Below are 11,112 nucleotides of genomic sequence, written 5' to 3' on the forward strand. Positions count from 1 at the left end.
GCTTAATTTGCTAACAGCAAAAGAGATGTCAGGTCTTGTAGCACTGGCTAAATACATAAGCGAGCTAATAATCTAAGAATATTTCAATTGATCTCTAGCAGTTCTTCGGTTCTTTCGAAGCAGCACGCTAGCATCATGTGGTGTTGGAGAGGGCTTGCAGTCACTATAGCCAAAGCGACTCAAGATCTTTTTCACATAGTGAGATTGAAACAATGTATCCCACCATCATCATCTCTCAATAGCTTGATGTTTATAATAACATCTGCTACTCCTAAATCCTTCATTTCAATCGTCCAGGCGGCCGTACCGGCTATTTGGCGGGGACGCCGTGGTTGTGCTGGGGCAAGGCCGACTCCTCCTTCACGCGGCGTCTGATCTAGACGCCACAGTTGTTCGGGGGCGAGGCCGGCTCCTCCATCACATGCAGGAGCGGGGACGCCCGCTCCTCCTTCACACGCGCCGGCAATAGCGGCAACTGGCCCATGTGACGGCGCGACCGCCCCGTCATTATCTCGATCCGGCGGACGAAATCTTCTTCCATCAGAGCGGCCTCCTTAAAGAGTCGGCGCGGCTGCTACGGAGGATCCGGTCACCGTGAACGCTGACGGCCTAGAGAGCGTGGGCGGCAGCGCCAAGAACCGCCGGAGGATGAGCTTCCGCCTACTCTGCCTGCTGGTGCAGAGCACCACCACTTCTGCATCGCCTTAGCTGGTGTCGAAGAGGAGGAGGGGCTCGGCACAGAGACGGGAGAGGGGAGTGCGGCTCTGTGCGTTGCCGGCGCACAGCTTAAATAACCGCGGTAAGGCCCATGCGAAGGAGTGGTCAGCCCGCTTCAATACGGTGCAACAGCCGGAGTTGGTTCCTTGAAAAGTTGCGTCCAGATTGAAGTGGCAGCTGACGAGAGGTCGTGTCGGTCAGCACCGCCCTTCATCCGGTCACATCGCGCGATATGAATGCCGACCGGTCCGTTCTCTAGGGTGGCATGAATGTGGCGCGGTAAACGGCGCGTGCATCGGAAGAAAAGTGCGAAAAGGACAGATGAGGTTTTGGATGAGCCAGGACGGTCAGAAGAGGGCTTGAAAATGGACCAGAGAAAAAACAATCAATCGGTAGATCGGCAATTTTCCCCTCTACACATTGTTCCCAGGTGTTCAGGAACTCCAGGAGCAAAAACAGGATTGTGGCGGCGGCTCTGTATAACCACTGTTGGGTGCGTGATCACATGTGCGGCAACAATCGCAAACGAGTTCATTAGTCTTTAGAGATTAACTTCCAGCACGGGCACTACTCTGTGTGCTTATGTTCAAGACAAGATAAGATGGATCCCTGCAGCATCTGGAGAATACAGTGCTAGCTCGGCCTATCGTCTGTCATTCCCGGCCAACGCTGCTAAGTACTCTGTACTCTCTTCGTTCGAAAAAACTTGTTCTAGCATTAAGTTAGTGCCAGATACATCCATTTGAGGCACAAATTTGGAACAAGTTTTTTTAAACGGAGGAAGTATGTGCGATGAGTCCACCTTTCGGAAGGCGTGGGTATTGAGGAAAACAAAATGTTCTCCTGGTTGCTGCACCAGAATCACCACCTCTGGTGCAATGACAGCGTCGTGGCTTGTCGAATGGCTATTTCTGTGCCGGTGCATGAGAAACCTGGAATCCTCCGTCCACCTTTTCTGTGACGAAACTGCTACCCAGACGACAGTGCTACACGATCTATGCACGACGTGCTAATCCAGCCGCTGGTGCCATTGTCAATCAGTGCATGTCCGGCTGGATTTCTGTGACTGCAACATGGCCACATCCATTTGGAACCAGGCGGTGCTACGGCAGGCACGGCCAGGATGGCTGGGCCGACAGAAAGACGACGACTGACATTATCTTATAGCATCTCCAGCCGGGTCTCTAATAAACCCTTCCAATGCATTTTTTTAGCGTCAGCGTTAAAAAACGGCCAAGCCGCGTCCCAAGAAGCCCAATTTTCACCGGTTCGGCCTAAAATTGGTGCCGGCGGACCCAGGTCGAGCCCGGCGCGCTGGGAGGCGCCGGGTGAAACTTTTTTGGCGCGAAAGCCCGGTGGGACCACCGAGTCAGCGACACACGGGCGCATCGTCGTCCTCCCTCGTCGCCTCGTTTTCCCGTGGGGAATCAATGCCAAGGCTGCCACCGGTCAGTCTTCCGCTGATTCCCCACGGGCGGCGCAGTAATGCCGTCGGTCAGCCTTCTGCTAATTTCCCTCCCGCCACGCGTACACACATGCCTGCCCCCCCGGCGGCTATAAAAAGCCACCCTCCTCGCCGGTGGACGCACACTCCGGCGCCCTATCTCTCTCTCTCTCTCGTCGCCGGCGCCCTTCTCGTTCCCCCCCCCCCCCCCCCCGCCACCAACCTCCGATGGGTGAACGGTTCCCCGGCGATGCTGCGGCGGCCAACGGCTTCGGCCGCCGCACTCTGCACGAGTGGGAGGCGCACCTCCTCCACGAGGCCAACTACCCGGCGCCGCCGAACATGCGCACGCCGGGGAGGTGGAGGCTCAGCGCCGGAGGCGTCCCAGTCCCCCTGCGGCCCGACCCCGAGCACCCCGGCCACTTCCACGACGAGATCGAGCGTGTCCGGGCCTCCCTGCCGGATGAGGTGCGCGGCCGCCAGGAGTACGCCGCCGACAACCACGCGAGCTGGGCGGCGTACTTCCAACGCCGCCATGAGTAGCAGCTCGCCTCCACCAACAACGCGCCGGTGAGGGGGCGCCACAGCACTGACGGCCGCCGCCTGTGGTGGGGCGTCCCCGGGCGGACACTCCATTACGTCATGTCACACCTTGAGGGTGGCAACGAGCCGCCGCTCCAGTACCCGGCGGCCACGGCGCCTGCCCCCCGCCGGAGCGGCAGCATTTGGCTGCCGCGACGTATGGCGGGTTCGTCGTCCTCCTCCTCCTCCCTCTCCTCCGGCTCGCCAGCGTGAAGGCCGAGCCCGTGGGGACGCCGCTCGGGCGGCGCACCCGCGGCATCGTCATCAACGAGGGCGGCGACGGCTCCTCCTCCCCCCGCGTCGTCAAGCCCAAGACGGAGCCGGGCCTCGTCGCCGTCAAGAACGAGTACGATGACCTGGCCGCCGACGACGAGGCCGCCCTGAAGTGGGCGCACGAGGACTACGCGAAGCTGGAGATAGAGCCCCAATGCCGCGCCCTCGAGGAGATCGTGGCCCGGCGCCGCGGCCGCGGCGAGGGCGGCGTCATCGTCCTCGAGGACAGTGACGAGGACGCGCCACCGCCGCCACCGAAGCCCGTCCGCCAAGGCGACGCAGGGCAAGGGAGCAGCAAGGACGGCGGCGGCGTGAAGGAGGAGGAGGCTGACGACGGTGGCTACGGCGACGACTACAGCGTCTTCGGCGCGTTCTTCGGCCTGTAGGGCGGGCGGAGGGCTACAGCGCATGTTTTAGTTTTTCTATTATGTTTTTAAGACTTTAATGTACAAACATTAATGAAAAATCGCCTATTTTGCCTGATCTGTGTCATGTTTGGCCGACTTTTTAATTCAAAAAACGACGTCTGGGTTCGGTTTGGGTCGGCAGTTGGGAAACCGACCGCCTCCACGTCCATATTTTCGCCGGCGCGTTCCTAGGCGGCACTTTTTTAAGCCTCTGACGGGCCGAACGGCTGGAGATGCTCTTAACCACCATCGGTAGCTCTCCTCCGGCCGGCTGCGAGAAAAGTCATCCGCTAGATGGACATGCTCATATGTTCGGGGCATGAACGAAATGACTGCACCTTCAGGGCAAAGATCCCAGCAAAACAAGACGTAATTGGGCAATACGAAGGAATTTGGACCAACGGCGTCTGGCAGGAGTAAGCAGCCTACAAAGTCCCTTCGGCATATGCCGTGAGATAGCAATCCGAGATTCGTGCGTTGTACTGGGCTGAGCATCCCCTCTCTCTGCTCAGGTGATGGCCTCGCGCCGGCTGCGCGTACGCGCCCTGGCCATTACGGCACCTGTACTTTCATCAAATTCCTTCTGACAATGAAAAGATATACAATCTTTGTGTATTCGCGAAAGAAAAATTTTTGGCCTATGTCCTCCTTTACTTTCTCTTCTTTTCATCTTATTTGCTTCTGTCATCCATTTGATCACTTGATCAAATCCTGTTCTTCATGTGCTATCTATCTGCTAAATCAATGAAACACCAGCGAATGTTGGGTCTTAAAAAAACCTTAAAAGGATGTGCTAAGAGCATCTCCAACGGGCGCGCAACGCGCCGCGCGCTAAGAAACCTTTTACATCGCCGGAGTAGCCGGTTTTTGCTCGCCGCGGCGCGCTAGCTCCAGCAGCAGCTGCAAAAAGTTGTGCGCGTGCGCCGCTCCAGCAGACGCGCTAATTTTTTTCGTCTTCTCCATCTACTCCAACTAGATACGCACTCGACTCTGACTCGAAACTTCATAGGTAGGCATAGATAGATTAAATAAAAAAAGATACATAAATAGAAAACGATAGATAAAAACGATACATAGATAGTTCTAGCATAGATAGATACAAAAAAGGATAGTTCTACTACTACACCTCGTCCCACTCCTCCGATTCCGACTCCGCCTCAGTGATGTCCTCCTCTGACGTCTAAATGAAGGCGTCAAGATAGCGATCGTCCTCGGAGTCCCAGGACGACGCTGCTCCTAGCTCGATGTTGAAGAGCGCGGTCTGCTTCCGTGTACGCTTGTCCTCGCGATAGGCGGCTCGCTCCGCCCTCCTCTCCTCCCTCTCCGCCCTCCTTTGCGTGAAGAACTGCTGCTCGTTGATGACGTCTTGCAGAAAGCGTTGGCGTCACTACTCCATAGCTTCCTCGTCCATCTCGGCGAGGGTGAGACGGCGCTCCCGCCTCCGGTTCTCGCGACGACCCTCGTCGGTGACAAGCCGCGGGGAGGCACGAGCTCCTGCGCCATCTCCCGCGTCGGCACTTCCAGGAAGTTCAAGTCCCTGTGATGCCACCAGAGGCGCCACGCCGCCGCGTCGTACGCGCGGGCGGCCTTGTGGGGTGTCTCGAAAGTGCCGAGGCCGAGGCGCATGTCGCCTAACCGGATTTTGGCGGAGAAGGAGCCGGAGGGGCGCGCGCGGACGCCGCGGTAGCCCAAAGCTCCCCGGCGGCGCGGCCGCGGCGGGGCGAGAAAGATTCGGGGGAGAGCGATGGTAGGGGCGCGTGGTGAGGTGTAGAGCGGTGTGAGGGCGCGTGGCGGACGTTGTATTTATAAAGCGCGTAGGATGCCGCGCGCCAAAACTAGCGCGTGCCCGGCCGCTTTTTCACGCGCGCGCTTTCCTTTCCCGCGCGCCTTAGGGCATGTACAATGGTTGATAAGATAGTCTTATCTTAAGTTTTGCATATAATTTAGAGATGACAAAAAAGATATCTATAATGGGTCATCTCTTAGCCTTATCTTCAATAATTAGCCATTCCTAAAAATGTGGTGAGACATATCGTGCTAAGAGATCATCACTTGTCTTCTCTTAAATAAGAGAAGACAAGCCTTTTCTTATGAGTTCTCTCTCCTTCACCTCATCATTTATCCTATATGACACTCCTAAGATAGCACCATTGTATATGCCCTCAGTTTCCCGCGCCCGCTGGAGCGCGGGAAACCGCCCCCTGCGCGCGAAAACCGACTTTTACCGCGTGTGCATTTTTTACAGCCACGGTTGGAGATGCTCTAGATAAAACTCTAGAAAAATAATCAAGATTTCAGATAAAAAATGATTTATCAGATGGTATTTCATGGACCAATTTGTAGACAGAAACATGACGTAGACGAGAGAAGCTAGTCTTTTATTCCACTTTATTCCTTTACTCTATTATTTATTTATTCCACTTTATTCCTTTACTCTATTATTTATTTATTCCACTTTATTTTCCCCGCGGGCGACCCGAGGGGAAACCCTAGCCGCCGCTCTACGCAATTTCCTCCGCCCCTCTCCCTCCTCACCGCCGTCCGCAACGCCGCCGGCGAAGCCTGGCCGGCTGGGCGGCGGCGGGGCTTCTTCCCATCCATCTCATTCTGGCTGGCGCGGGACAGTGGGGACGAGAGGAGCACCGGGCTAACGCAGGGTTCGGCGACGCGGCGGCGGGTCTCCCGGCGGCGTCGTGAGCGGCGCGGTGGTGGCGGCCCGTGAGTCGCGAGGTGGTGGCTGCGTTGGAACTGCCCGGTGGTCGCGGGTGCCGCCGGATCCGGATCGGATCCATTTGGATCCTGGCTTCGGACTCCGTCGGCCGCCGCGGGGTGATGTTAGTCGTCACTGGCAACGTCAGATTGCTGGTTTCGGCGTCTGGAGATCTACAACGGGTTCTTCTCGATCCTCCTTTCCGGTGGGTCGAGCCCCATGGATCTTCCATCTTCGCAGGTTTTGGATCGTGGCTTGTCGCCGGATCCGGAGCAGGCGGAGGATTGGTGGCATATGATGGGGACCGGAGGAAACTTTGGTCGGCTAGGCCGGCCTGGCATCGGCGACGTCACTCAACGCTGTTATCCTCCGTGGAGGCGAAGCCGAGGTCTCTCCTATCCACCTCCGAACCCATCCCGGACGAAAGTCCAAAATTCATTCTGGATTGGGCGGCGGCAGTGTCCTACGCGTCGTATCCTCCATGGAGGCGCCATCTTGGGAGGACCTGCTGTTCGGGGGAGAGATGATGTGGATGGTGGGCTCCGAGTACCTCCAGCAATGGCGACGGTGTGGAGGTTGCCAGGTGGTACGACGTTGTATCTTCCGCGTCGATGACGATGATTTTGGCGGCATGGTGCGGCTACATATCGATGATGGATGCGGCTGGATGGACGAGCGCAGGGCGGTGGATCTGTCTGGTGCCATGGTGGCGTCGATGCCAGCGAGACCGGGCAAGGTTGATGCAGCAGTATAGCTCTGAAGATGGATTGGTGGCACGTGGCTGCGGCGGCCTCATACCCGGCAGGCGTCCTGGTTGAGGAGCACGCCGGACTGGTGGGTGCCCATACCCGGCAGGCGTCCTGATTGGGGCCTCAGGTCTTAGATGTTAGGTTTGGCTGCGAGGTCTGTTGGGTAGTAGACCTAGACTATCTGCGCCCCTTCATCAACTGGATAGGAGTAGCAACAGATGTTGCTTAGACGGTGGCTTTAGTCTTACTGTTGTATGACTTTGTAAGGTCTTGTGTTAATAATTAATAAAATGGCTGTATGCATCATCCAGATGTAGAGGCCGGGGGTCTTCCTCCATTTCAAAAAAGAAAAATATCATCAGAACCAGATTCCTGACTGTACTTACACATTTCGCTTCCAGACACTGAATTACTCTGTTGCGCAGCTAATTAATGAACTACTCCCTCTATAAAACTAACATAAGACGCTTTAGTTCAGTAAAGAGTGATCTAAAACATCTTATACTACTCCCTTCGTCTAGGTGTATAAGTCACTTCATGATAATCAAATACATAGACGTGATGCATTAACTCTCACGTTGTTTCTTATTTTTTGACATGAATAAAGGAATCAACCAATAAGAGATATGGGGCGTGTATGATTTTAATGACTTGAGACTACAAAACATGACATGCAGTGGTCAGTTTGTTGCATGCAATGGTATTAATTAGCAAATAAACATTAAGTCCTCTCGTTTTTCTCTTCACCTTGGTTGCGGTGAACAACCTAAGATGACTTATTCACCCAGACAGAGAGAGTACTGTAGTTTACAAAGGAATATTCGTATCGTGGTAGCTTTATCTATAAGTAGAGATGAACGCGGCGTGCACGAGTAGCAGCCTAGGTAGCTAGCACTAGTTGCATCGTCCGCGCGTGGAGGTGGAGCGCCGACCTAGCTAGCCAGCTAAATCTTGCGGGCCAGCTGGTGGAAGCTGATGGGCGCGGTGAAGCCGGCGGCTCCGTCGAAGTAGGCGGCGGCGCTGAGCTCGCCGGCCCGCTGCGAAGGATGCGTTCGGTCCCAGAAGACGAAGCGGTCGTGGTCGGCGCACAGCGTGGAGTTAGGCAGGCAGTCGGTCTCCGCTCCCAGCCTCCCGCTCCCGCAGCACGCGCTGTCTATGCTCACGTACCCTACACACCATCCGATCCGATCCGATCCGACCACCAATCAATCACGTGTAAATCCATGCAAAATAAAGCAACATGGTAGGTAAGGTACCGTACCGGATGCTGCTGGGTTGGCGAAGGTGACTTGCGTGAGGTTGTAGGAGTCGGCGAGGGAGTAGGCGAGGCCCGGCAGCCGGGCGGCGAGGCCGGCCAGGAGGGACCTCAGCGCGCCGTCGAACCCGGCCGACAGGAGGTTGAGGCCGTCGTTGCACCCGCCCGTCGCGCTCAGCGCCCGCACCGCCGGCACGCAGCCCAGCAGCCCCACGTTGATGACCCCGAACTTCCTCGCGCCCATGCCATACATGTCCGTGATGGCGGCGGAGTACCCGGAGATGAGGCTGGCGTAGAGCGCGGCGACGTCGCCCGTTGTTGGCTGCGCCGCCGCGAACACGAAGAGGTCGTTGCTGCCGACGCTGAAGAGGAAGAATGACCTCGAGAGCAGGACGCGGGCCGCGGCGCCGCCCACCCTGGCCTCCATTGCCGCCTTGGTTGACCCAAAGTAGCGCACCTGCTTCGACAGCGGGATGTTGTTCCCGGCGTTCTGCATGCATCGCATTTGTCAGGTCAGGTATTGATCTCCATGCGTGCGTGCGTGTGGAACTCGTGATTGATCCATCGTTACATGCATGCATGCACGTGGGTACTACGTGGAGAAAGAACATGGATGGATGGAAACATACAGTGGAGTCCAGGATGCCGGCTCCGGCAGAAGCATAGCTCACGCCGGTGGCGAGAGCGCTGAGGACCAAGGCGGTGGGGCGTGGCGCCAGCGACAGATACGCCTGCGGGCTCTCCTTCAGTCCCAGTTTCATTGCTGCATGCGTGCACATATGCATTCATGCATTCAAACGATCGATCAATCATGCATATCATATACAGTAATCACGTACGACCTGAACGATAGTAGCAAGCAAAAGGTACGTACCGATGAAGTCGGCGACGTTGTAGCCGTTGCTGAACCGCCCCGTTGCCCGGGCGCCGCCGGGGAAGTCGACGCCGTTGAGGGGCATGTTGGCCCTGGGCACGTTCGGCCCCGCCAGGTAGTTGTTGTTGCCGACATCCAGCGTCGAGTCGCCCAACACGTACATCGCCGGCACCAGCCTTACCATCTTGCTACTCGGTCCGGCGGCGGCGGCCGCACTGATCGACCACACCTGCATGGAGATCATAACAAGCCTAGCAGCAAAACCCTTCATGGCCGGACTACTATTAATATTGCACCTCATGATCATGATGATGGTCTCTGAATGTCCATCTCTTGGTGTGTTGGTGGCGACGGGGCAGGACTACTTATAGGCCCAGGCACATGCGCGTTTTCAACTCTCCACAATGTCCCGGTCGCATCGCACTGTGCTTCACAGTTGACGTGACGCCGCCGCCGAGAGGCAGAAGTTCGGCTCAAAAGGGATCAGAAACGGAAGGCCATGTGCGCATGCGTGTGGCCGGAGAAGAGAATATGCCCGCACTGATTTTGATGTGTGAGATAGTCCATTTGTTGCATTTAGTCCACAGTTTGTTAGCAGGTCTGCATCGGAATAGTACCCAGATAACGTGTCTGCTATCTCGTTTTCAAATATATCCCTTCTTTTCAGCAATAGTAGCTCATCATTTTGCTTAGATTATTTATTATGTGGATGCGCCTCCATGACATCCTTACCAAGTCAGATCTCATATTCATATATTCCCGCAAAAAAAAAAGATCTCATATTCATATATATATTGAAAAATACATGGACCAGTAGCTCGTGCATTCTTGTTTATTTCAATTCCGTGCTTGTGCAATCCGAAAAATCAAATGGCATGCATGACTTTTCTTGGTATGCATGATTGAATACAAGAATTGAAGAAATGGCACAATTGATGATGAATCTACTGATGTATTAATCCCATATTCATATATATAGTGGATGGGCATCTAGCCCAGTGGCAAGAGCACGGCTGTGTGCCTTGGCAGACCCGAGTAAGAATCCTGTGAGTGGAATTTATTTTGCGGATGTAAAACTCGGTGACTCACACCTTCCTTCTTAATAATAATGCCGCGGGGCTCCTCCCCCGTTGGTCAATTTTTTTTATATTCATCATATACTAAAAATAATACATGGACCAGTAGCTCAAGCACTCTTGTCTATTTCAATTCCATGCGTGCGCTATCCAAAAAATCAAATATTAGCATGCATGACTTTTCTTGGTATGCGTGATTGAATACAAGAATTGAAGAAATGCAAAAATTGATGATGAATCTACTGATGTATTAATCTCATATTCATATGGACGTTGCTAATTTCTGATCGTTTTCAAACTTAGGTACAGATCGGAACGCCTCCTCCAACATGCACACTTAGATCACTCCATGCATGCATGCATGCATGCATATAAGACGAAAAATCTGATGTCGGCAAGAATTCCATCTAAATTCAAAAATTCTAAATGTTTTGTAGCTTAAACCATTGGTCCTATTCAAAATCCATTTTCACCAATAAATCCATCGTGGCGAGATCTTCGAAACTAGATCCTATGTTGGTATGTTTCTATGTCTTTTTTTTGTCAAAAGTTACCATGTCTCGGCTACATAACTTACCAACCTGTTCACACTGAACTTATCAGGCATGAAAAACTGAAAGTTTTTTGCACCGTTTCAATGACTTTTGTAGGTCAAATTTTATCACTGGATACTATAAGGGACCCATACTATTCATATGTTTTTACCGGCAACAGTATGGCGTTGTTTGAACTACTCGGTGATAGTTATCGATTCCAATACTAGATATTACCATAACCACACATGTAACTACATCACTACTGTAGTATTTTGGCTATAACCTAGCAAGTTGGGTAACCTGCATCGTGCCATGGTGATAATTATAGCATAATCAATCTGGTAACTACGTTAAATTCTTCCTAAACCTAGGGATATGATCAGAGATGCATCCTCCTAGTTATTTGTTAGAATGGGATATGCCATAACAAAAACACAAGGGTAGAGTTAAGCATGTTGACACGGTATAAGTTATCAGGCCAAAGCAGTG

At 53.9% G+C, this 11,112-nt stretch overlaps 1 protein-coding gene across 1 annotated transcript; it reads right to left on the reverse strand.

Moving 5' to 3' along the window:
• Positions 1-7,566: 7,566 nt before the first annotated feature.
• Positions 7,567-9,353, reverse strand: LOC109735337 (GDSL esterase/lipase At5g55050). The gene is made up of 4 exons (XM_020294551.4): positions 9,012-9,353; positions 8,767-8,900; positions 8,144-8,627; positions 7,567-8,050 (listed from the first exon to the last, which is right to left on the reverse strand). The coding sequence occupies exons 1-4, from the start codon at positions 9,316-9,318 to the stop codon at positions 7,827-7,829; spliced, it is 1,149 nt and encodes a 382-aa protein (XP_020150140.1). The 5' UTR covers positions 9,319-9,353; the 3' UTR covers positions 7,567-7,826.
• Positions 9,354-11,112: the final 1,759 nt, after the last annotated feature.

Source organism: Aegilops tauschii, chromosome 5 (assembly GCF_002575655.3).
Source record: "Aegilops tauschii subsp. strangulata cultivar AL8/78 chromosome 5, Aet v6.0, whole genome shotgun sequence".
Lineage (NCBI taxonomy): Eukaryota > Viridiplantae > Streptophyta > Magnoliopsida > Poales > Poaceae > Aegilops > Aegilops tauschii.

Excerpts from the sequence above, each read along its gene's own strand:
- LOC109735337 (XM_020294551.4), bottom strand. The coding sequence starts at position 9,318 with ATGATCATGAGGTGCAATATTAATAGTAGTCCGGCCATGAAGGGTTTT. Across the intron at positions 8,901-9,011 it reads CAACGTCGCCGACTTCATCG|CAATGAAACTGGGACTGAAG; the intron begins GTACGTACCTTT and ends GCACGCATGCAG. Across the intron at positions 8,628-8,766 it reads CCGGCATCCTGGACTCCACT|AACGCCGGGAACAACATCCC; the intron begins GTATGTTTCCAT and ends CGATGCATGCAG.